At 35.8% G+C, this 27819-nt stretch overlaps 1 protein-coding gene across 2 annotated transcripts in view; it reads left to right on the top strand.

The window, feature by feature from the left end:
* The first annotated feature begins 8495 nt into the window (after positions 1-8495).
* The window catches only part of Uba3 (Ubiquitin-like activating enzyme 3), a 97212-nt gene continuing 77888 nt past the window's right edge, over positions 8496-27819 (top strand). The window contains exons 1-4 of one of the 2 annotated variants that reach the window (XM_090385141.1): positions 8496-8592; positions 17117-17207; positions 20976-21056; positions 27179-27261. In XM_090385141.1, the coding sequence (XP_090241267.1) occupies positions 8579-8592; positions 17117-17207; positions 20976-21056; positions 27179-27261 (269 nt within the window). In that variant the 5' untranslated portion in view covers positions 8496-8578. Of the gene's footprint in view, positions 8593-17114; positions 17208-20964; positions 21057-27178; positions 27262-27819 lie in introns of those variants that run through there. The other variant, XM_090385142.1, reaches the window with a different exon arrangement.

Raw genomic sequence — 27819 nt, 5'->3', positions numbered from 1 at the left:
GAGGGTCAAATGAATAATAAAGACTTTAAAAACATGCTTATACATGAAAAGTTGGCCAAATATTTTAGTAATTCAAAAAATATTGAATTCCATTCAGAATTGTTGAAAATTGCCAGTTTTTCTTTGCAATTCCTCCTCACAATGCAAATGTAGAGAGAGAGTATTCTTTCTATGCAAAGTCAGTGGACGAAAGAAAGGAATAGGTTAAATGTCAATTCTGTAAAAGGTATTTTGTTTTTGCAGTACAATTTCAAACATATGTCATGCATTGATTTTTATACATATTTTACACATACATTGTCTTTATTTTATTATTTGCATAATATACTTGTCCTCTTTTCTGTCCTCTTTTTTAATCCAAGATGAACTTTTTGTCCTCTTTTATTCGCCCCAAAACATGTAAATGTCCTCTTTTTATGAGTGCAGAAGATTGTAATCCTAGTTGAACGGAATATGAATATTTGCAATTGTGTAAGAAGTTCTTAGTGCAAGCAGAAAATTCAGTTTTTATTACTGTATATCTAACAGTTTAAGAAATCATATTTTTCTAAGAATTATGTTTATTCAAATCGTAGAATATTTTGAAGAATTGTATTTTCGAAAAATTTTCGCAAGACAGTCTGGAGTATGGAAGATTTTATAAAAACTCTTTTAAAACAAAATTACGGAAGGGAAGGTAAGTACTTCTTACTTTCGCTTAAAAAAAGAGAGTACACAGTTTGTTGTGATTTTTATAGATCTGGAATGACGAAGACTTTCTGTAAAACAGCGTCGGGGTTATTGATAAAACAAATTAAACTATTGTTTGTGGCCACCCAAATAATTAAGTTCATCTCCCGTGCTATGTGTCTTACGTCTGTTAATTGCGTGTGTTCTATGGTCGATTTGTCTGTTTTGCCTGACGAAATCCCCAGTTTCTGGGGGAAGAGGTTATTGATAAGGCTAAGTTGGACAAATCCAAATATATGAAGCGCGCTAATATCATGAGGTAGAACCTTAAAAATCCACAACTGTTTAGCACGCGCTGAAGTCGAAAGTTGACGTTTCTGGCCGTCACACAAACAAAGGTGTCACCCTAGCTATTCGAAGCGATAGCCAGACATCTAGACGTGTATAGTATTGTATGTAGGGTGGCTCCAGAAAGTTAGTTTAACTTCGCCGTTGCACACGAATAGCCAGGTTGATACCTTTGTGAGACTGTAGGTACTTTGGTCCATTCACTTTGATGATACAGTTGTTTCTGAAGAAGATGGAGCCCCGTCATATTTCTCCCGATCAATATTCCCCCATCTGCCTGATGGGATTCCGGAAATTTCTTTTCTACTAAAGATAACGCGTATTTCCTTTTCATACCCACTAATCTGAAAAATCATTATTCGTTTATCATTATTTCACCCCACACAATCACACCACCTTCACAGTAAGTGTCCCTTTCTCTAATGTTGGAGAGATGGTACTGCATTCCTTGTTGTTTCCAGATGAAATAACATCTAGAATCTTTGTAGGCTATAACGGGACTCATCAGAGAGCAGAACGGTACTCCATTTGTCAGGGATCCAAGTCACATGTTCATGTCACTGGTTTCATCGAGCTCTGCGGTGGTTTGGGATTAATGGAAAAAAAACCACCGATTTCCTTGCGTAGAGTCCACTTGAGTTGAGTCTTCTTAATGCAATCCGGTTGGAAATGTTTTCACCTGTGGCCGCAGCAACCACAAGACACAGTTGATGAAAGGACATCGTGTGGTTCCGTCTTGCTGTTAGAGCCAAATAGCGGTCTGTTCTGGTTGACGTTGACCTATTATTGTAATAGTCCTGTCTTATGAAACTGCCTTCACAGTGCCGAGAAAGCACTGTATGAGGCATTAAGCCAACGTCCACTTCCGCTTGTGACTACCGGCTTCAAGTCGTTCAGTCGGCTTCAAGTCGTTCAACGGCCGGCCATCTGAAAGAATCATCTAAACGATGATGACTTGCCATCCTGAGTACTATAGATGTGGCTATCCCACTGAGCAAGCCAAAAAGCGGGAATGAAATGATGTGGTCGCTACCATGTTTTATAGGCATGAATAATTTGTGTAATGTGCGGCTCTATAAGCTGGTAGATCGATTTCTATTGGATACTCGGAATTTGCATGAAAGCATTAGCATTAGCATTAGTAGAGGCACATAATGCAAGAAAGCGAGCTTATGATCCAATCGTTCTAAATGTTTGTCTAGTTCCTTGAATTTGAATTTATTTAAATTATCAAATAGGAAGCCTTATATCAAAATTCTCCTTCAGCGATACTTACACAATTCATGAAAAACATTAGTTCTGTTAATTTTGTCGAGCAGTGTACTACTTTTAAAGGGAAAGAGATAGAAAGCAATTAATAATGGCTTCTGCTCTTCATGGACTAATGTTATAGGGATCTCCACTGATCACATGGTACGGTACTTGGCCCCCTGCTGTTTTTATTAATGATACTGATGTAGATATTTCAAGTTAAATGTACCATGGTGACCCTGTCTATGCCAGAGGCTTAAAAGTAATGTATGATTCATGTGGTATGTAGTTTGTTGTGCCCATTATTCATCCGACTAACAGGCCGAATGAATAATGGGCACAACAAACTTAGGTTCCCTGCTGCTCTTTTCTTCCTCATTTGGTGCGGGTCTATGTTCTACTAGTTAATCTCCTGCGTGGTTCTGCAGCGCAATCAATGTCCTCCTCCTTGCGAAAAGATCCTGCGCAAACTTACTGACCTCTTTGTATTCTTCTTCCATGTCCAGTAAAAGGTGTTCCCGTATACGAGGAAGGTATGTAGCCTTGGTTATCAGAATGCTTCAGAGATCTTCATGATATTCACATTTATACATTATGTGTTGCCAAGACTCTAACTCTCCGCATCCACAATTTGGGTCGTCTACAATTCTCATATTATTTAGCTTGGCATGCAGAATTGTGTCGACCCGAGCTTTGCAGATTGTGACTAGAAAATTGCCTATTGATATGCATTTAGTGTATTGTGCATTGGCTTACTTCATCCGCGGTGGCATTCCCTGTTCTTTACTTAATATAGAGGTGGATATCAGAGTTTTTATCTTATCTTAAGATAAAAACTCAAGAAACGGGTTTTTCGTACAGCAAAACAGGCAAATTGACCAGAAAACAGACGCAAATACGGGTTTATCTATAAAATTAACCCTAATATAATAATAATGTTTTTTTTTTGCACCAGTCCCCGAATTAAATGATCACCCCTCGTATTATTTGTCAATTGTGGGATGGTCACTCACACACTAGCAATGGTTTTGTGGATTTATTGGATGATTTTTTTCTACAGCAGCATGTTCAGGAGGCAACTAGAGGAAGTAATACTCTTGATCTCATTATCAGTAGTGATTCTTCATTCATTATGAATCTGCAGATCAAGGAACGACTAGGTGACAGTGATCACAGTGTGCTGAAGTGAGATTTACTCAAAGAGGTAACTACCATTAGGGGTAAAGGGAAGAGTTTTTGTTTTCGTAAAGGTGACTACGGTAGTATGAGACAGTATATAAATTCTATACAGTGGGACCAACTGATTATGTTACCAACAGCAAACTCAAAATGGGAAGCATTCAAAGAAATAATCTTGGAAGCTACTAGGCTTTTCATACCAACTAAGAAATATTGCTTAAGATTTAGGACTAAATGAATGTAAGATGAACTAATGAGACATGTGGCAGAGAAGAAAAATGCATACATACATTTAAATTAATAGGTGACACGAAAGCCTATGATAGGTATAAGCTGGTCTGTCACCAAGTTACAAAATAGGATACGCAGGCCAAAGCAGATTACGAGAAATCCCTGGCAAATGATGCAAAGAAAAACAGCAAAACGTTCTTTACTTATATAAACTCTAGAAGGAAGAGGATGAATCAAATCGGTCCACTTGATATCGATGGTTCAACAGTTGATGATCCTGCTCAGGTAGCTAACAAACTAAATGAGTATTTTGCATCTACATTCACACATGAAGATTTATTCAGAGAAGGGAAAGCCAGAGGTGACTTAAACTCTGGCAATGAGCTAGATGGTTTTGTAATAACTGAGAGGAAAGTGGAGGAGAAATTGTTGAAGATAAACATAAGAAAATAAAGGAACTTGGGGTGGATGAGTTCTATCCAGTTAGAGGCAGCAAAGCAATTAATTAATAAGCAAACCCTTAGCCATAAATATGAGATTTTCCTTGAACTCCGGGAAGGTACCCATAGACTGTAGAGGTACAAATGTGACCCCAATTCACAAAGGAGGATCAAAGGGCGACACAAGTAATTTCAGATCAGTTACTTTAACTTCTGTTTTAGGGAAATTAATGGAGGCACTGGTTAAATAAGCTGAACGATCATCTAGACAAGACTTCAGTTATAGTTTGGACACAGCATGGGTTTGTTTAGGGGAGGTCTTATCTGACCAATTTGATTGGATACTAGGTTGAGGTCACAAAAGAACTGAATGTAAAGAATAATTTTGATATCATATGTTTGGATCTTAGAAAGACTGCTGCACAAATTGGAGCAAATTGGTGCTATGGATAAAATGATGGTTGAGAGGGAGAAGACAGAGAGTAGTAATTAATGGACACTGCTCTTCGTGGACTAATGTTATTAGTGGGGTCCCCCAGGGTTCATTGTTGTTTTCTGTATTAATAAATGATATTGTTGATGGATATTAGGCTTATTGTCCAAGTTTGCAGACAATACGAAGGTTGGCAGGGTTGTTAGTGACACTAATGAGAGTACGCTGCTGCAACAGGATTTAGAAAACTTGAGCAGATGGGCTGAGAGGTGGTAACTGAAGTTCAACATTGACAGATGCAAAGTACTGCATATGGGAAGCAGTAACCCCAGAGTAACATATCATCTGTGTGGGACTACACTGACAGTGGTAGAGAATGAAAAGGACCTGCACCGTATTGTGCAGGCAGATATGAAATTTTCTGAGCAGTGCAGACGGTCTACAAGAGTAGCTCATGATGTCTTGTCAATGATACACGGGAATTTTTCTAGCAGGGTTAAGGAGCTGATTATCCCCTTCTATAAGGCAATGGTCTGGCCACACATTAAGTACTGTATACAGGTCTGGAGGCCTGATTTTAAAAGGTTGTAGAGCTGCTGGAACGAGTACAGAGAAGGGTCACAAGATTAGTGAATGAAACTAAGGGTTGCTCTTACGAAAAAGGCTTAAGTTTTGTAAATTACAATATCTGGAGACTAGGCATCTCCTGCGATGTGATCTGATTGAGGTGTATAACATTTTGAATAGTTTGAGCATGCTCAATGCTGATGGTATTCTTCCTCTTGCTCAGAATAATCGCCTGAGAGGACATAAATTCAAATTGAGGAACGACAGTTGTAGGACAGATGTGCGGAAATTTACCTTTAGCCAGCGCGTGGTTGATTGCTGAAACAAACTTCCATCTGTCGTTGTAGAAGTTGATAGGTTAATCAGATTCAAGGTAGAACATAGAATGTCTGATTCTATATAACTTGCTTTTTTGCATCATGTGCCTTTACTAATTGTAATGCTACTGCTTATTCTAATTGTCCCTCTTTCTAATCATTACGAACCGTATTGGAATAACATACCCTGATTGTCATTAAACACCCTGGCAACGTTTGTATCATCAGCAAACTTGGATATTAAATTGATACACTTCACGTATTTTTTACTTTAATAAATATTGAAATCAGTAAGGGACCCAGCACCGAACATTGATGGATTCCACTAATATTGATGGATTCCAATAATATTCAATGAAGGGCGGCCCTCGTGGGTTACACAAATGTGTCTGAGTTTTCGTGTAGCGGTCTGCAGGGTTCCACCCTATAACCCCCTGAACTTTCTGTATTGGACTGACCCCAAGCCAGCCGTGTGTGTGTGTGCAGTGTAGGTTTGTGAAATTGTAATGTTTGTAAGTGTTGTTCTGTTGTAGACCTGCAAGCAGGCGTTTAACAGCCCAGGGTGGGGGAATCCACAAAACATTCAGATAATGATAATTAAGATAAGAGTAAGATAAGATCTTCAGATGATGACAATTAAGATAAGATCCCAGGAAGGAAAGGGCAAGAATCTGGGATGATTTGGTAAAAGTCTGGCAAGAGCGTTGGAGTGTTTGTGATAAAGGGCAGATTACATAAAATTATTTTTTCCCAGATTTAAGAAATGTAGCCTCGATAAAATTCAAATTGTTTGCCCCAAACTTACAAGCTAATTTCTTATTGACTGGTCACGGGTCGATTAATGCAAAGTTGCATTATTTAGGCATTACTGAAAGATGTAGTTGCTATTTTGTGGCGAAAGAGAATCATGGGAGCATATTATGTACAACTGTGAGAACAGCGATCTACGAATGAATTGGTATCTCGGGTTAGTAATCTCAACCTTATGGCAGAAGGCTGCGAGACAATTCTAGTTGATAAATAGGAGAACTTCTTGGCTTTCCAAGCCTTTGCAACTGCAATATTTCTTAGGCGGAAGACTCTTCTGCATCTGGAAGCCTTGGATTTTATATGCGGTACTGCCGTAGTGCCGTCGTGTAGTGCCGAATTACCTAAAGTTCTGTGAAATCACAGAGGCCTGAATATGCTATATACACTGCAACTCCAGTTACTTGTGCTGGCATTTCTGTTCTTGGCAGTTCCTTGTGCTGGCATTTCTGTTCTTGGCAGCTCCTTGTGCTGGCATTTCTGTTCTTGACAGCTCCTTGTGCTGGCATTTATATTCTTGGCAGTTCCTTGTGCTGGCATATCTATTCTTGTCAGTTCCTTGTGCTGGGATTCTATTCTCGGAAGCTCGTGGCTCTGCTGGCATTTCTATTCTCGGCAGCTCCTGGCATTTCTATTCTCGGCAGTTCCTGGCTCTGCTGGTTTTCCAAAAGATGGTGAACAGACGTAGCCTTTTCCAATGAAGCTTGGATTTTGTCTGAAGAGAGTTTTTTAGTCGCAGAGCCACACCGTCGTACCCACGCATTAAATGATTCTTGCAAGCTATTTTTCGAAAGATTGCGAAGTGCTTCCGTTGTGCCTCTGCGAGCATCGTTGTGTCTGCCGCGAAACGCTTGCGTTTTAGAACTTTCTTCAGACTTGGAAACGGGGAGAAATGAATACGATGAATAAGGGAGATGTGGCAGAACCTCGGTACCTATGGCAGTGATCACTGCCTGCATAATACTTTGTATTAGCCGTATGGGGCCTGGCATTGTCTTGATGTGAAACCACTTCACATCGGAAAGCGGGCCATATCAAAATATGGCCGTCATACTAAGACACTCGTTACCATACGCTTCGTTCATCTCTTTAACTGTTTTCGATGCATTTAAGACCCATCTGGCACAATATCGAATCACATATCGCTGTTCAATCTGTATGTACGACATGATACTTGCTTCAAAACGATCGGCAGTGACATGCGACTAAAAAACTCTCTTCACACAACATTAGCCCGACAAGTACTGGCATGAGCACACAATCTGCTCAGTAGCGATCAGGGAGAGCGGTTATGGAAACATCACGTGGTTAGTATAAAAACTTGGACCAGTCCGCGAATTAAATTATCACCACTCGTATTTATTAATGGTAACGTTTATAAATGGTATTAGTATTCGTAGTGGCAAAAGATGTAAGGAAGCAAACTTATACAGCATCAAAAAAAAAAAAAAAAAATGATGAACTACTCAGGTCATCTGTACATCCCCTCTAACAATTTATTTAATCATTCGTTAAATTTATTCAAACTATCCACTTCAACGACACGAGATACAAGTTTGTTCAGACAGTCAGACTCTCTTTGGCTTAAACGTTTTTTCCTATATCTATCCTGCAACCATTTCGTTTCAGTGCAAATTTGTGTATTCTTATGCGTGGTGTCTGTGAAAGATCTAAATGTCCGTGGCATCCAACATTTAGAGATAAGCACTGACCTGCCCACACTGGATGGAAAATAACCTGGGTCAAATCCCGTCAGCGATTCCTTTCGAATCCTGAAAGGAATCCAACTGGATAATCACCTCCTTGTCCCTGCCGGTAAAATTCCTGTATGTCATTGATCGGAGCCCAGGAGCTGTCCTGGCGCGCCTCTCTTCTCTGCTCAGTTCACTGCTCAGGTTCTCTGAGAGACTTCAGATGATATACATCTTGCTTCTTGCATATTTTTGGCAGTATTAATGTTAATACTAAGTGGCATACTTTAATTAACCAACTCGGCTACCTTTGTATTTTCAGCAAATTGATATATACACTGTATATATAGTATATATTTTATTTTTTTAAATTAATTTTTTCCCCACGGCCTTCAGGACATGTCCAATTGTCGCTGTCTAAAATTATGCCATTTCGAAAACTCAAAAAAAAAAAAAAAAAAAAAAACATTAGCTTGACTAGTGGTGAAAATATGAAAAGATAGTTTTCACATTGGATTAGTCATAAAACTAGTAGTGATAATTTTCCTTTCTAAAGTGTAAAAATGTGTAATTAATTTAATTTTTTGTCAATTTTGCTAACCATCTCTACATTTAGAGAGGGAGTAATATTGCAATTCAGAAAATATGGCGGATGATAGGTACATTGTGTTCTCTTATTGGGCTAGTTTGTTCATTTTTTCAAAATACGTATTTGAAATGTTTTCATTTTGTAGCTGTTAGCCTGTCTGTTTTAAACTTTTTTATTTGCTTAGTGACTATCATGTAGAATGTATAAATTGTTTTTCTAAATTTAAATCGCTCATATGCCTTTCCCCAATAGTTTTGAATTCAATTATTTTTGATATAATACACTATACCAATGCAACTAGTCCTATATTCATATTACCTTGACATTTTTTTTTAAATGTCAAAATGACACGTTAAATTTCAGCTTTTCGCCTTCTCGTAACCAGCCTAAACATATGCATTCTTCCTAAAGCAAAATATATGCATTCTTCCTAAAGCGAGATTTCCAAACCTGTTCAGTATTTAAATTGCCACATAACCATTTTTAATTCACTTAGTAAATTTGTAAGTTTGTTAAATATTTGTCTTAAAGACATTGGCATGTAATATATATTTTTCATACAGTGTCAAAAATATTAAATGAAAACGTTAAACACATTGTGCTTCCCCCATTAGTTTTAAATTCAACTTTAAAAGTAGGAAATGCTTAACCCCAGGGGTTCAAATCTGGTGAGTATGGGCTTGGCAAACTCATATCTTGAGCTGGATATCATAATTTTTCTCCTTGCTCTCTTGGTGATTCCCTTCTACTTCTCTCTCTCAGGGTAACATGGGAATTTTTTTTTTTTTTTTTTTTTGGCTGGTGCAGCAATAGCCTCGGGCTTCCTTGCACCATATGGCTAATAATAATAATATTCATGAACTGGTTTTATATTTGTATATGTTGACTTTTTTATATCATATGCCTAACTTAAAGACTTGAAATAAACTGAATGTCTTTAACAGAGAACACAGCAATCCCCAGGTGCAGCTACCAGTTATCTTCATGAATACTGTATTGCAAAAAGTCAGAATTAACTGTTAAGTTTTGTTCCTTTCCAATATATCCTGAATGAACAATGCTGTATACTATATATTTTTTTATTTTTTTGTTATTATTTTTACATGTGCATTGACTGAAGTCTTTCTGATATGACTGTATTGCACAAGTTACTTCTTCCTATGTGCTTATACCCCAAAATGTTTTAATTGACTGCTGTTTCTGTTTTCAGTAGAATGTGCTCTTAATTGGCATGTTGGTGTATTTGATACATTTCAGTATTCACTTTTAATGACCATCATTAATTATTTTTGTTGGAAAAGTTTAGCTGTAAAAAAATTCTTAGTAGTACCATGTATGTTAAAAATCACCCATTGCTGTGCTAACTGCTCAGAGTTTTGGTTTTCTTTATTTTTCACACGCTTCACTACCCGATTTTTGGCTTTTCATTAGGCCTGACATAGCCAAGTGTGGTCAGGAGCGAGAGTACAGTAACACACACTCCAAGTGAATTGTGGTTCAAGCCTGTTACTGCTAAATATGATTATTGATTGTATTTATGATTTATTGTAAACTCTCCTGACCTAATGGTTGTGCAGGAATGTAAACAAGAATTTTTTTTTAGTTGGGAAATATATATATATATATATATTTTTTTTTTTGGACAACATGACTGTTGTTTTCAATTATGTTTATTTGTCTTCTTATACAATATAATGTTAGAATTAAGAATAAAATTTTAATGTTTTTCATTTTAAAATATTTCATTTTTTTCCTAAAAAGCTGATTGGCAAAGTAAAAATAACTTACTATTATTCGTTTTTGCTTATCTATTAGAGGTGTAATGTCACTTTCTTTATGTTTCTTTTTTCCTTTCTGTTAGGTGCCTCCGTGGGCGGGAGCAGCAGCGTGTAGCACACATGCTTCTTGATTAGACTGGGGTTCGAGCCCGTGACCACCAAATACGGAGGATGTGGAAAGGTCAGGGAATGACCACCGCATATCCCCAGAGCAATATGGCCTTAGTTGCTAATGCTCCTAAAAAAAAAAAAAAAACCCCAAATAACCTTTCTGTTAGTTGCAGTCATATTGCTGCTCGTACCAACTGAAGTTCAGGTTATGATCATGTTTGAATGAGTGATATAAGCTGCAGAAAATCACCTCCACCACAAATTATTGGCCCTGGCCTCTTCACGAGAGTTATAAGGTACCCACCGAATATTTTTATATTTTTTTTATTCTCCAGTAATGCTCTCCAGGTCCAGAGAAGTTCACATGTTCATTGCAACTGCTAAATAAGTGCCACAGTTAGCAACGAATTTTGCATTATTTGTGGCATTGTGTAGATTTACTTGCAAATAGATGGCTTAATGTAACCAATCAGAAATAAATACCCCCCCCACAATTTTTGATTTCTTGATATTTATGGATGAACCTTAAGTTCCAGGAAACTGTTGACAAAATGGTTGGTTCTACAGTATATTTTTTAGCATGGAGGAAGTCTCTATAACGAAAGTGCACTTTCCTGTGTCGGATTTCATTTTAAATAGTTTTAATACTCATAATCCTTCCTAATTAAATTTGATTTCAATCAGATGGAAACAATTAGTATTAACAGCGGTAAATGATGCAAGAAAGCAAGCTTATACAGCATCAGCCAAAAAAAAAAAAAAAATCCCAATTCATATATCCATCCCCTCCAATAGTTTGTCAAGTTTTTCCTTAATTTATTCAAACTATCCACTTCCACAACAATGGTAATAGAGGATGCATTCTGTTGCATGAGCTGTATGTTGAACTTCTGTAGACATTTTGTTTTGAACTGCTATTACTGTTGGATGTTAAGTATCCTTTTATTTTTGAACATCTTATAACAGGCCATTAGTTGTATTATTGTGTGGGAATATTTAAATAATGTAGTGGCATGATTACTAGTATTTGTTTAGCTAAAATGGACTTGTTTCAAGCAAAAAAGTTCATGGATTTGCATAAATATGAAAACAAAAGATTAAATTTTTTCCCCTCAATTAATAAACAGTGTAAAGAAAATTAAATTTTTTTTTGAATTGAGTAATTTACGATACTGTTGAAGTGTGATTAAATTGTCCATTTTTTGTTTGTTTTTTACATGTTTTTCATTAATTACATAATTTTGTTATAATTCTGCTATAATTTATTTCATTGGTTTAATACACTTATGACTTTTAAAAAATACAAAAATACTTTTCTTTTATTCCATTAAATTTCAATATAATGTCAGTTAGCTTTGATCCACATACAATACACATAAAATAAATTTCTGTTATGATCGGCCAAGGGGGGAATAGTTTAAAGTTTCATTGTAACTTAATTAAAGTTTGTAATAAGTTGTAAATTTAGTTACAGTTAAGTTTTGAAAGTTGAAAACTTAAATTTTTAAGCCCTCATTTTTATGTGTGGTTGGTGTCTACAAGGATTTCCTGTGTATATTCACATTGTAGCTATTTTATTACAGCCTATTTACCAGTGCAACAGTTAACAATGGACCATGCACTTTTTTGGAAGGATATGGGCTCGATTTGGTTACGTGCTGAATGCACCCACACACATTATCCTGGGACTGCAGCCATATCTTAGTTATTGAGATGCTGCTGTACTTAATTCTTATTCCTTATGAACAAGGATTAAGAAATGATTCTTAGAGGGTTGCTAAAACGGTTACGTTACGTGCTGAATGCACCCACACACATTATCACAGGACTGCAGCCATATCTTAGTTATTGAGATGCTGCTGTACTTAATTCTTATTCCTTATGAACAAGGATTAAGAAATGATTCTTAGAGGGTTGTTAAAACATCATAATTAATTTCACAGTTACACTGCTCAACAAAATTAACAGAACAAAATGTTTTTTGTGAATATTTTATTGTAAATAGTGTCGCTGAAAGCAAATATTTAATATAATAGGCATCCTGGCATGCAAATTTCAAGTATCTAATAGAAATTGATACCTTACAGAGCTGCATTTATTTAAAAACCTATAAAAACATGGGTTGTGATTACATCACTTCATTCCTTTTTTTGGCTTGCTCAGTGGAATGGCCACATCTCCAGTAGTCAGGATGGCAAGTAATTGTCATTTAGATGATTCTTTGAGATGGTGGGACGTTGGGCGAATCGAAGCTGGGCATTCGCAGGCTGAGGTGGCACGTTGGTTTAATGTATTATGCAGTGTTGTCTTGACACCATGGAAGCAGTTTCAGGAAACAGGAACCGTTAATAGAAGAGTGGCCAAGGTCACTTGAGAGCTACATCAACCAGAACGGACTGCTATCTGGCTCTAACAACAAGACAGAACCTTACGGTGTCGTGTCATTAACTGTCTCTTGAAGTTGCTGTGGCCACAGGTGAAAATGTTTCTAACCAGACTGTGTTAAGGAGGCTCAATTCAAGTAGACTCTATGATAGGAAGCCAGTGGTTTGTATTCCATTAACTCCAAACCACCGCAGAGCATGTTGAAATTTGTGCCATGAACACCTGACTTGGACCTCTGACAAATGGGGTATGGTTCTGTTCTCTGATAAGTCCCATTATAGCCTACAAACAGATTCTAGACATTATTTCATCTGTAGACAGTGAGAAATGTGGTACCATCCCTCCAGCATCAGAGAAAGGGACACTTACAATGGAGGCAGTGTTCTTGTGTATGGTGGAATAATGATCAAGTGTTGCACCCTTCTATGTTTTTGATAGGGGTACCTTAACTGCACAGAGATACTGACAACAGATCCACAAACCCTATGTGCAACTTTTTAGGGGTGCAGTTGGCCCAGACTTTCTTTTCATGCACAATAGTGGCACTGCACATAGAGCTCAAGTGGTGGAGGAATATGTTGAAACTGAAGATATCCAATGACTGCCATGGCCAGCATTATCAGCAGACTTAAATCTGATTGAACATGTGTAGGAAGTCCTTAGGCATTTCTTTGCGTGCTGACAGCCAAGTCCTCTGTCATTTGGTGAGCTAAGATCAGCACTGGTGGAAGAATGAGATTTGTTGTCATAGCATCCTATAGACACCCTTATATTGGGCATAGTTCACTGCTTTCAGGCGCGTTTAGCCATTGGAGGGATCGTACACCCTATTGATGTCGTGACCATATTTTCAAGCATCTTGTATTGACTTCTGTAATGTGATCTTTTTTGATAATTCTTCTACAACCCCTATAAATATCCCTTTATACCTGTCTGAAATTTCTTGCTTTCTCCTCATTTCATCATTATTCTATGGTACACCACCATAACAAATTTTGTCCTGCTTCATCACAAGCTGCACAAGTTACACCATATTTTCTACATGTTTTGTTAATTTTGTCGAGCAATGTATAATTGGTCTCAGTGGTATCTGTCTGCTTTGTTCTAAGGTCGAGTTAAATTTTCTGACAAAATAACAGTTTCCTTATCGATTGTCTTATTTTCACTGTAAAGCTAGAGTTTGTGAAAATTCCTTCCCAGAGATTTCCAAATTCAGAATATCCTCTTTTTCATCTCCTCTGGTTTAAAATCTCATTATCCCATTCTCATAAGTTAATTTGTTGCCTCTCTTGCTCTTCTAACTTAACAGTTCACTCAGAACTTTTGACTTTTCTTTTTTGAAATGGCTTTAGTGTAACTTTTCTAACAGTGCAAAAGGACATGATAAGGCAAGGGCACATGAAGTGCTTGTCCTGGTTTATTTCTGCTAGGAATGCAAAAATCAAAATGTATTGACAAATGAATGGGTGAAATGGGAAGGTTTTTTTTTTTTTGTTTTGGCTGATGCTGTATAAGCTTGCTTTCTTGCATCATATGCCTGTACTAATGCTACTGCTAAAAATCCCCATTGGATTAAAGAGTGCATGGTCAGATGGATCTGTAAATTGCAGTTTGAGCTGCAATTCATATGGATGTGCTTTTGGTTCTATACCTCTCCTGTACTGCTAATAGATATGCTTATCTTGTACTACTATGGAAAGTTTTGACAAATTATTTATTTAAAATGTTGCAGTAATTGAGAAATATGATGATGATGATGCACATGAGGGAGCATAAATTAAAATTGAAGAGGGATGGTTGCAGAAGTTTGCCTTTAGCCAACAGGTGGTTGATTGCTGGAACAAAGTTCCATCTGTTGTTAAAGTGGATAGGTTGAATAAATTCAAGGAAGAACTTGCTAATATTAATAGCAATCAGCAGGATGACTTTGTAAAATTTTTTCCTCATAAAATTCCAACTATAAAAATAATAAAGGTAGTATGCAAATAGTACTACAAAAATGAATAAACAGTTTTCACATCTAACATGTTATTTAAAAGGCATATTGTACAGAAAAACAAATTTCACGGCATCATTTCACACTTTGGAGAAATAGTTTAAAATTATACCCATGAAATGTTAGTGTAATTTTTTATTCTCTTCTGTCTTCATAAAAAATAATAATGATTTTCTTACCTGTTTAAATTTTCAAGTTGTAACATTATCACAATAGTTGTAATTGCATCTTGTTTCATCTTAATTTTGATATTAAATGGTACTTCAATTGTATTTTATTTTCTCTCGGTCTGCTTTACTTAGAATGTTGAAGGATAAAAATAAATTTATTCTTCTTCAAGAGAGGAGTGTTTCTATTTACAGTGGGTTTCCTCAGCCTACTAGTTATTTTTGGTGAAAAAAAAAAATTTATAAGAATATAATTACTAAATGATAGTAAGTATATATGTATTATCAGAATATTTCTTGATAACAGCAAAAATCAAGGTTATCAAACTCAAAAGGACTTGTGGCTACACAAGCACCTCTGGGTTCATGGACTGCAGTAGTCCGCATGTACTAGTATAGTATTACTGAAAGAAATATGTACAGGGTGGGGAGATTGAAATGTTTTTAGCCCATTATAGATTACAAAGTTTTTCATGAAAGACATTACCAGTCTGTTCTCTGATCCTTCTTGTGTATTCATAGAAAATTTCAGGTTTGTAACCTTATTTTTCTTCTTCGTTACAGGTGTGGAAGGTGAATGAAGATGGCTGGTGTTGAGAGAATCAAGCCATGCAGTCATTGAGTACCTTCATTTAAGAGGAATGTCGCTGAAACAGATTCATGAAGACATGCAGCAAATATTAGGAGAATCTTGTTCTTCACACACCATGATCAAAAACTGGGTTAAAGAATTTAATTGTGGACATGATGGCATTGAAGATTTACCCCATGGTGGGAGGCCTGTTACCATGTTGACACCTGCAAATATGGATGCCTTTCATGATTTAATCATGCAAGACTGCAGAATAACATTGAGAAAACATTCAACATCTCTCATGAGTGAGTTTGCGGTATTGTGGTGAATGTTTTAGGAATGAAGATGGTTTCTTTGAGGTGTGTCCCGAAAGCACTGAATGCCAATCAGAAGTGAGGTGTTGTCATAAGATTGTACAGCATTCTGAAGCTAATGAAGCAGTATGCCAATATGGACAAAACATGAGCACACCACTTCAACCCTGAAACAAAAGAACAATCAAAACAGTAGAACCAACCCTCTTCTCCCCTCTTAAAAAGTTTCAAGTGCAGAAGTTGGCAGTAAAAAGTCATGGCATCCATCTTCTTGGATGCACAAGGAGTGATCATGGTTGATTTCCTAGAATGAGGTGCCACTATCAATGCTGACTATTATTCTAACCTATTGAGATGTTTCCATGAGGAATTGAAGCTCAAAAGTTGCAGGAAATTGGCCAGAGGAGTTATCTTGCATCAAGACAATGCACCAGTGCACATAGGTGAATCTAGCAAATTTTAATGATGACATTTAGACAATGAGTTCAGCTATTACAGCATCTGCCCTACTCACTGGATTTGATGCCATCAGACTGTTTTCTATTTCCAAAACTCAAAAAGGAATTGAAAGGACAGAATTTGAACAGTGACAATGCTGTGTGATGGATGCAACAACTGGTTTGAGTCAAAACTGAATTTTATTTGAGTGGGTTACAAAAGTTAGTGGATTGTGCCAGAAAGCGTGTTGACTTAAGTGGGACTGTGTTGAAAAATTAATGGTTTTTGACAACTTCCCGGAATTCCTTCTGTGAGAGGCTAGAAACTTTTCAACCTCCCCTCATATACTGTATATTTCTCTCCACTACACTAAATAAATATATATTATCCAGTTTTCCTGTAGTATGCATTCCTTGTCTCTAGATTTACTCATAATTTGTGGCACTAATACAGGGACAAATTGTGATGAAAATTAAATATACGCTATATTATTCATACATTTAAATTTTAAAAATCCAAAATCACTGATCTAGGAAAAATTTTTATAAGTAGAATAAAAGCAGAGTGACAGCTGCAGAAAATTAATTGGTGTGCTATATGCAGCCCAGGACCATGTGTTTGAGACCCCTGACTTAGATTAATATGCCTAAAATATTGAAAAGACATTTACTAATGTTTTTGTAGGGAAGCATTCACTTAATAAGCACAGCTATAATGCAGTTAGACCAAGATATACATAAAAGATGTAATAAAATGTTAATACTATTTTTAAAAAAAATTTTTTTAATGATGACATTTAACAAGTAGAGTGCCATATCTATTTCTCCTTAGCTCTGAATGGCCAGGTCGATGGAATAATGTACAGAGAATACTGGAAAGAGAAGGTCCCTTTGCTCATCATGATTTTGAACCAAGTCCCGAGGTATGTGATGACTTCAGAAGTTTGAAACTGATTGTGTAACATATATATTGCATATGTACGCTACAAAGTAGCCTTGGAAACTAAATTATTATTAGTAATGTAAAGAGTTTGTTATGAGGTATAACAGTATTTCAAATGTGGGGGGCTGTGCTATGATATAGCACAGCCCCCCACAAACCTTGATCCACTGGTGTATATTAACAGTGTTTGGTAGCATGCTCTTGCTTGGGATTACTAATAGTGGCTAACTGTTATTTATTTACATATATTTCTTAGAATTTTATTATTTTTAAAGTAAACAAAAACTTGCCCATTCATTTTGATGAAATTTCAGTGCAGTAGTCAGTTTTTTTTTTATCATGCTACATTTATTCTCTAATGAGGCCTAATAACCTTTTGTGACATTGCAACTCAGAATTCAATACATGTGCGTGCAAAGAAAATCTCTTGGTAAGAGTAGTTTGTGGTCTAGTAGCCTTTGTGCTTAATTTCAAAACCAAGAGAGTGGAAGAATCCATGCTAAATAATAGCAGTCATTTATAATGCAAAAACCACAGTATTTATCAGGTCAGCAGAAATTTTAAAAAATCTGGTTATGAAAAATCAAATTTTGGAGTAACTACAAATTTGAAATATTGAATTGCATCATAATATCAAAGGAAAACTAAGAACAATAGTAGAACTAAGATTTTGGCAACTGTGACCAAATATGAGGAATGAACCTTTGTTTTTCTTTACTTTGTTAAATTATTATTATTCTACAGGTAGGAAATAGCCTCAGTTTGTGCACAGCATTGAGCAAACTAAGCTTGTTACCAAGTGCATCAATTTCATATTGGAGGCACCCCACAACAAGTTTCCTTAATGTTGCACTGTGCACTTTAAATAAAAAGCATTGCTCCAATAGAAAAGTATCCTGTTTTTTATTTAAGACATGCTATTCTCCAAACTATAGTTTTGGCCTTCTTTGGAGCCTCGTCAGTTAGTGGTATGCATTATGAATGAATGAACTGTCAAACCAGTGATTAGAAATATCCACATTATGTGAGATGCTTGATTTTTCAGTATACTTCTTTATTCAGGTAGTGCTTTTTATTTAAAGTACATAGTGCTAAGGCAACTCATGATGAAGTGAGGAATCAGAAGGAATCACATGAAATTTATCAAAATGTGGTTCAGAACATTGCTAGCAGGTTTATTTGTTGACTACAAATCTAAACAGAGTTTAAGGGTTTGAAGAATGAATGCTATACTTTTACATTCCCAATACTTTTGGTAATGTAGTATATATATATGTATATATATACAGTAAACCCCCGCTATTCGTGAGGGTTACGTTCCTGAGAAATACCGCGAATACCGAAAATGCGAATACTGAATTATGGCTCCCATAGTAATAAAGGGGTTCCGTTCCCAAGTATGAAATATATAAGAAAAACTAGTCTAAAATTTTGTCTATGTATGTATTATATGTACCTTCATAATATGACTATGTACGTAGACAGTACATAGTGAAATGCAAGCATATGGCATCGAAATGAATATAAGAAACAATTTAATATTAAATGTAATATTTATTAGAAATTTCAAACAAATCTTTCAAACCAGCGCCTTTGCTAGCAAAAAAAACTTATCTCGCCAGTGCTATCACCAGTTTCACTAAAGTGTTGATAAAGGAGTTTTGCCTTTTCACGAATAATGAGTGAACTTAACGGAATTTTATTTTGAGTTCGGTCTTCTATCCACAGATTTAAAGCCTTTTCCATTTTTATTTTATTTTGAGTTCGGTCTTCTATCCACAGATTTAATGCCTTTTCCATTTCTCTAATTTAACATCACGAGTTACAGAGCAAATTTTTGAAGCAATTAGCACATTTTCACGGACACTACGGCGGATTTTTTCTTCCGATTTCTTAATTGATCGTACCGTTGACTCATTGATTTTATAATGTTTTGCCACTGAGGCCAAAACACTTTCACCATTAGAAATTTTATCTAATTACTCAATTTTATTTGCTAGTCATCACCTTCTTTGATCTTTTCACATTTCCCTTGTTATTCGTAGCCATATTTTTGTACGGGTTAGAAAGAACTTGTCCACAATAAAGGTACTTTCTTCCATTAACACACCACTCGAAAAAGTCTGTTTTACACTGCAAAATGGTAGATTTATCACTTTTGGAAGCATATCAATTTATAAATTGATAAATTTGTTCAATTTATAAGCATATAAATTAAAAGCAAACGACGAAACCTTCCATGACAAGCGCATAGCACATACTGAACAAGGATTAGTGAGAAACATCCACGCTCTCGATTTTGTCACCCTTCTCCCCCCACCCACTGAGCGCTGTTTTGACCGGGAAAGATAATTTTAGCCACGCCCATGTTTTTTTATGATGGAAAATGTTCACGGCACTTTAAAATTCACATTTCTTTAGGTTTCATTTTATATTAAATCAGCGACCGCGAATACAGATACTGCGAATAGCGGGGGTTTACTGTATATATATATACAGGGTGTCTCAAAAATATTGGTACAAACATTTAGGGGAAGTAGGTAACATCTAAAGGAATGTGAATCGCATAGGAACCCATAACTGGAAATGTCACTGTAAGTCGGTACACGGCTCTATTCATCAGTTCGCGAGAGGGAAAATTTCTGGTTTACTCATTCAAGCAGTAGTCGCCGCACGAAGAACATGCATCGATATACGAACTGTGAGGCTGGCAGACATGCACCTAGTGTATGGATTAGCAGAGAGCCCACACGGTGTGGCCCCCATGCTGCACAACATCGCTTTGCAATAAATGGGTGGGCGGGTATGGTCGGTGACTGCTTAGTCGGTCCATACCTGTTACCATCCCGCATGAACTCTGCTAAATATCAGATCTTTTTTGAACAAGTTCTACCAGGGTTACTTGACGATGTTCCAGCAAATATGAGACGCAACATTTGGTTTCAACATGACGGGGCACCTGCCCATTATGGAAGGTGTGTTCGTGGCCATTTGAACAGGCGTTTTGGGCGTTGATGGATTGGCTGTGGTGAACCTGTTGCCTGCCCCCATGCTCACATGATTTAACCAGCCTTGACTTCTTTCTGTGTGGGGGGGGGGCCCTAAATCTATCGTGTATGAATCGCCTGTGGAGACGGAAATGGATCTCGTGGAGAGACTCGTCTGCGCTGCTGCTACTGTCAAAGAAACTCCAAGTGTGTTCGACCATGTCCACCAATCCATGCTGCGTCGGTGTCACGCATGCATTGTGTCTCATGGTGGAACCTTCAAGCATCTGTTGTAACATTATGAAATGCATCCATCTCGTACTCCATTGTTAATATTATGTCAAATAAATGTTTGCCACTAATTGCTGTCTTGTGTCATTTCTGCCTATTGTGCCTCTGCTACTACTTTCCCGTGACATTTCCGGTTATGGGTTCCTATGCGATTCACATTCCTTTAGATGTTACCTACCTCCCCTAAACGTTTGTACCAATATTTTTGAGACACCCTGTATAGATGATTTGGACTTTTGGAGGTGTCATTTTTTTTTTTTTTATTATTTTTTTTTGTTGCATCATAACAGATACTTTCCTACTTAAAAAAATTAAAATTTTGGTATTTTGTTTTGCTGTTTTTGTGGTTTAGACTCATACTTTCTATCACATTGTGGGTATTTGCTCAGTAATTTAGAAGTGTGATTATTTAATCTTGTGTTATTAAGATTTAATATAAATATACTAATTAATTAGTAGTTTGGTTCTAGGCTTTGAAATTCCTTTTGAATTCATGCCGGGTTTTGGTAGTTGGTGCTGGTGGATTAGGATGTGAACTGCTAAAGAATCTGGTAAGTTAGTACCTTCAGTGCAAATATCTAGAATTGTAAGAGCATTCATATATTTAAAGAAATAGTTTTGATTATCTACTCACTAGTGATTACAAAATTAAGATACCAAAGAACTCCTAACATATAGTACAGTGTTTTTATTTAAATGTTTCACTTATTTTTTAACTTGTTTCAAGCAATAAAAATGCAATTCATAAAATAATTTTCACTCTGAATGTCTTAGTTGTTTTCAAATAATGAAAAGTAAGCATACTTTCTTATTGTCTTGTGTTTCTGTAATCAACAGTATTTAAACTGCATAGGTAGTGCAAAAGTCTTAATTCTTGCAGTAAAACAGACTTTGCCTTAACTCAAGTCACCCTAGTATTCTACTACTTACAAACAAATACCATCTGCCATTTATTTAACGGATGAGACACTGCTATGACAGCCTGTTTTCAGAATCAGTAGCCCATCATCAAATCTCTAGGTTTAGTTTAAATATTCAGGATAATAAATAAATAAAAGTCCATTTATACCCTGGATGGCTGAGACAAGAAGAATTTAAAACTTCATTGTAACTGTTTTATTGCAGCCAACATAACAGCACAGCAGCTAACAAAAGCTGCTGTGCTGTTGTGCACTTTGTGGCAGCATATAGGCTTGATCTCAGTGTGCAAATTTGCGGCTGCACACATTACTCCAGGACAACAGCCAGTCCCTGATTATAGATAATCTTTCTGATTTAAAAATTTGTTTTGAAAAAAAGAAAAAAAAAAGGGGGGAAAGACTAACAGAGGTGTAGTGACATGTTGAGGGGTATACTAATAAAGAAAAACTCAAAAATTTTATTCAAGCTGTTGCCTGCTACCACTTTATTCTCCATTGGATGTTGTTTGTTATAGCCCTGAAAATGGTATTTTAACTTGAGAAAGAATTTTGTGTACTTGTGTATTATCATACATCAAAATCTGTGATTTGATATGTTAAAGATAAAAAAAGAGAGCAGATTAAATTGTTAATGTGTAAATGAACACACAAACTCACCAGGCATCCTAGTTTCGTCTTTACTTGCCTAAACCTCAGTCTTGAAAAGGAGCACTAAGAAGTTCCAAAATGCTGGTTCTTGTGTGCTTGATTTATTTAGTTTTATGGGTATAACCCTTAAATTTCATTAAACTAGTTACTTAAGATTAATTTACATGAGTTTTTGCGTTCATTTGCTTGTTAAAAAATTTCTATGAATTTTTGTTAGCTAAGAATTTCATAAGAAGTACAAAAGAAATCTGCCAAGTGGCCACTTTAATCATGAGTGGAGTTGAAAGTTTACTGACATTGAATTCATCTGCAAAGGAAAAGCCCAAAGGGAGTCACTAGTAGTACCCCATCATTTGAGCATGTTAGAATTCCTTTGTAGTCCAAGAAAATGGACATCGTAGAAAGTTTTGAGAAATGTCTCTTTCTTTATCCTTATAAGCTTGCAAGCATTAGAACACAACCGACAGAGAATGACAACATGAAATGTTGTCATTCTTTGAATTTTGCTGCCAAACACTTGTTGAAAACTGATTGTCAAAAGTTTAAGTAATGAAGTGATGTTTTGTCTCAGTGGAATGATTAACTGTCATAATTTTCTTATATGTGGAGAAGTGAAAATCTGCATGCATATTTTTAACACTTTAGGGATATCTCTAAAGTAGGCAGCCTAGCATTCTTTTGCTGAATCAACATTTCCCAGAGCTTTCTAGTCAGCTGTATCATACTGCAATAGCTGTCTGATGCTAGAGTTACTAGAAGAAAATTTAGATGTTTTGTTTCTGTACAATGGTGTGCCACCATTTCACAGTGTGAAGTTACAAACTCTCTGAGGCACCTCCGTAGGCAGGTGGGAAGGAGCACAGTGCGTAGCACATGCTTCTTGATTAGACCAGGGTTCGAGCCCGTCACCACCAAATACGGAAGATGCGGAAAGGTCAGGGAATGACCACAGCATATTCCCGGAGCAATATGGCCTTAGTTGCTAATGCTCCTAAAAACCAAATAACAAACAAACTTTCTGCATGAGCAATTGCCTGATAATGAGAGAGAGAGAGAAAGAAAGAAACTGACTTTTCTGCTTGGCTCTATCTTATTGAAACCATACTGAGGTTAGGTTGATACTGAATTGCATAATACTCCTCTGACACTGTGACTATTTTGAAGTACAAATGTTATTAACTATGTATAAAGATACCTTTGAGCAGTCCTCACATAAATGTCAGCTGACAAGAACCCTGATGTAAGTATTTCCAGAATGGACAGTACATACCATACTGTAATTTATTCAAGGTGAATTGGATCTTCTTGTCATATAAGAATAATCTGGTGTTTGAGTCCATGCATTTTATTTGTTGCCATATTAGTTTGGCTGAAGCAAACCTTACCTGAGAAAAATAGATTTTCTTCATGATTGTATCTTTTTTCCATACTGGCATGAATTTGAGATAGAATTTTCAGCTGTTGCTTTATTTACTTCAAAGACTTTCATAGATTTCATATAGTTTAAGATTTCTCACACAGTAAAGAATTCTATTAGTAAATTAATAAGAGGAGTTTACCTCAATATAGTACGTGGAACACTTCCGTATGATACCCTCCAGAAATTAAAACGGAAAAAACGAAAAAATCGACAACTTACCGGTACATTAAAGTAAAATATAAATAATTAAAGTAAATTATAAATAATTAAATAATCAATTTAACACAATTCAAAATCAATTCAAAACAATTAAAATTCAAATTAACGCAATTAAACGAATCTAACGAAAATATTCAAAACGATTTTCCTTCCTGAAGCTGACAATGCTTTTCGACCGACTGTCGTGATCACAGGAATGAAAATTATCGAATCAGGCTAAACCTGCAACTTAAATAGTGATTATGTGTCTTCGCGCATGCGCGTAAAGGTCCACGCATCGGAGATCAAATATGGCCGCCGAACATTAACAGAATTCTCGTGTAATTTAATTTCAACGGTTTCTGCAATTAATAGTCGCGTATAATTACGTTGAACGTTAAGTATTTTGGCCTCGTTAAATAAAAAAGTATGTTTTTCGTTAATGGCATGAAAGGCTAATTCTGACGCTGCTGAACGAGAAGCACGAACAGAGGCTTCGTGTTGATTTACACGGATATTAAGAGAAAACCGCGTGGAACCCTGATAAGACGAGTCGCAATCACCGCAAGAAATGTTGTATACTAGATCATTAATTTGTGTTGCGAACGCCGAAAGAACCGAGCGATTGTTCAGTATAGTGTGTAACTTCCGTATAGGCCTAGCTATAATTTTAAATTCGGTATCTTTAAAGAATCTGTTAAGCTGTTTGTGCCACTGTTCAACATATGGGACAGAAATAAAGTATTTTTTGATATTACTATTGTTGATTGGTGCAGTATTTTGTATCCTATCCTTAGCTTGTACCCTAATTCGATTTATAGTGTTAATGGGATAACCCCTGTTCAAGAATCTGCTAGTTAATATTTGTATTTCTGAGTCTAAAGCAGAATCTGTCGTTGAATATTTATAGGCATTTAGAAATTGATTAAAGATAATCGATCTTTTGTAGGTGAACGGGTGGTAGCTATTATAATGTAGAAGCATACCGGTGTTTGTGGGTTTTCGATAGATGCTAAATTGTATTTTGTTCGAGTCCCGGGTAAGCGTGAAATTTAGAAAGTTTAATGACTTAGTATCCGTATCTTCCCTTTCCAATGTAAATTTGAGTCTAGAATGAATATTGTTAAACGAATGTAAAATATCTTGGATAGTACTACTATCGGTAATAACTAGAACATCGTCTAAATACCTCCCATAGTATGTGATACGGGGACGAAAAGGTGTCAAATGTATCTGCTCAATCGTTGAGAGATAGATCTCTGATATTAAGCCACTCAGGCTCAAACCCATTGGTAATCCAAAAATTTGTTTGTACACCTTGTCTCGAAAGGTGATGTAGTTAGCCTCAACTAATAGTTTAATTAAGTGAAAAATCTCCTTTATAGGCAGCTTCGTATAATTAATCGGTGTCGAGTTTTTATTTAACATATCCCAAATAATATCTAATGTGTATTCAACGTTTACATTCGTATATAATGATGTAACATCTAATGAGAATAAATTGTCATTGTCGCCGAGTCTACAGTCTTTAAGATTATTAAATAATGTATCGTAATTCTTAATCCCAAATTGTATAACCTGTCTAAAAGGTTTTATAATGTTATATACATGTGTGGCTAAGGCTGAAAATGCCGAGTTCCTGTAGGAAACAATAGGTCGAATCGGAAATCCAGGCTTGTGTAATTTTACCTGACCAAAAAGTGCAGGAATATTGTATGTTCTGGACTTCAATTCCTTCAACTGAACCATAGTAATGTAGTCGTTTTTACGATATGTGGTTAACGTTTTATTGTATTGATTTACCAAATTGGTAAACAGTGTCGGGTCCACTTCACAATAAGTGGAGCTATCAGATACAACTGAATCTAACTTATTAATATAATCATGTTTATCTAGTATTACCACTGTATCTCCTTTATCTGCCCTCTGTATAATAATGTCCTTATTTTCTCGAAGTTCTCGTAAAGCTGAACTGTCATGTGTATTCAATTTAGGAAGTCGTGTTTCTTTTATGTTATTCACTACTTGGTTAACTTGTTGAATAAATACATCTTTTTGTGGAACACTACGAAGTCCAAATTCAAAATCAATTACGCATTGTTTTTTTGGCAGCTTTCGAGGTGGTAAATTATAATTTAATCCTTTGGATAAAAGTGAAATCTGGTCCTGCGATAGTGTACACGAGGAAAGATTTGTAACCTGTTGATGTGTCGGTTCGTTGGATACTGGGTGAGGGGGTGTTCGTGAACTAGCCGACATATTCTGTGGTAGTGCGTTATGTGTCTGTGGGGGGGATGTCACCCAACTCGTGTGAACTTGGTCGCAAGCTCGCGACAATGTGTTAGAATTCGTATGAACGTGTCTTGAACTATTCGATAATGTTTGCAACTTATTAACGTGTCTGTTTTTTATTTCTGAGGCTTGTGCTTCCCGTCGCAAATCTATGGAGGTCTTCAATGCAGACCAATCGTTCGGATGTAGATAATTTTTTAATTTATCGCGAAGCTTCCTAACCTGGGAAAGGTATTTTTGTTTATCCGAATATCGAGATTTTAAGGCAAGCTTAACAATATTACGTGATGTCGCCAGTGATAGTTGTTTTATGCCTGAAATTTTTTGATTTAAATTCACCCTGGCAAACTTCGGAACGATGTTGTTTTGAAGGCAATATTTTAGGAAAGAAATATGGTAACTTTGGGCCGAGTACCTTAGTGTAGATTTAATGTAATTTTGTACCAAGCCATTCAAAAAATCTCCCATAATTGTGTGTATATTATAAGATATTATAAGTAAAGAATTCTGCATACCTCCTGTTAACCTGTTTAATCATATGTGATCCATAAGGATTATTGTAAATATCTCTTATAATATGTAACACTCAGCATCATAAATGAATGCTACAGATTGCCAATTTGTGGTTCTATATTTTCATGATAAACACTGAATGTTTTAAGCTCTCCTTCTAGTAGATGTGAATGCTGTCAGGTCATATGCCTTAAAACCTTCTGTTCATTTACCTTTGACATCCAAAATTGACATCCAATACAAAAGGTTGGATTCATTATTGTGTTGCTTTCCTTAATTTCTTCTTGAAGTGAGACTTGTAATGTTTATTCCTTGGCTTCTAAATTCAGTGCCATTTTGGTGGTTGGAATTGCAGTGTTATTGCACAGTTTGTTGATATGTTATATTTAAATATAACAGTATTTAGTATTGATAAAAATATTAATAATGTAAACTGAGATATATCTTAGATGATTGAATGGACTATATATTCATTACATTAGTACTCCTGATTCATAATAATAGCTATATTTATTTGTTTGAAATGTTAAAAATTATCATGTCAAGATATATTTAAAATTTATCTTCAGTTATAGACAACTATTAAGAAATCCACCTTTAACTAGTTAAGTGATTTATAATTTTAACATTCTGCATAATATGCATCTTAATTAAATTATAATTACCTTTCTTTTAAATGCAGGCCTTGATGGGATTTAGAGATATCGATGTAATAGATATGGATACCATTGATATTTCTAACCTGAACAGACAGTTTCTATTCAGGTAAGTTTCTCGTTGAATTTGTAATTTCCCATTATTTACATCTGAATAGAGAAATGTTAGTTTTCAAAGTAATGCTTTAAATTTTTTTTTTTTTTTTTTTTTAATAACAGGCTCTAAATCTCTATTTTTTTCTACACTTAAGCTAGGATAGCAATGTTTTAAAGTTTTTTTTTTTTTTTATATGTAGAAAATAGTTATCATGAAATTACTGAAAAAAAAAAAAAACTTACAAAACATTTTAAAAATATTATCTGATAAATAATTATACCATTTGTGATGTTGACATAGAAGCTAGGAGAAGCAGTTACCAAAATGTAAGCCAGCAGTGCATTTAGTCTGGAGGAGGAATCCAAAAATATCTTAAAATGGATCTGTAACCAACTCTTAATAGCTCTGCCATGATCCCATTGACCTATATTAAAGTATGATGAATCAGTGGTTTTATATTATTTTTCATATTCTCTCCTTGCCATATACAGGATACTACTAAGAACTGCTGGAATTAGTGCCAGGCAGTCTTTTTACATTTCTGATAATGCTTGTGTCCACTGCAGGAGT

The sequence above is a fragment of the Mastigoproctus giganteus genome, chromosome 11 (genome assembly GCF_048544385.1).
Source record: "Mastigoproctus giganteus isolate SK-2022 chromosome 11, ASM4854438v1, whole genome shotgun sequence".
In the NCBI taxonomy this organism is placed as follows: Eukaryota; Metazoa; Arthropoda; class Arachnida; order Uropygi; family Thelyphonidae; genus Mastigoproctus; species Mastigoproctus giganteus.
This window is presented reverse-complemented; position numbering and strand designations above follow the sequence as displayed.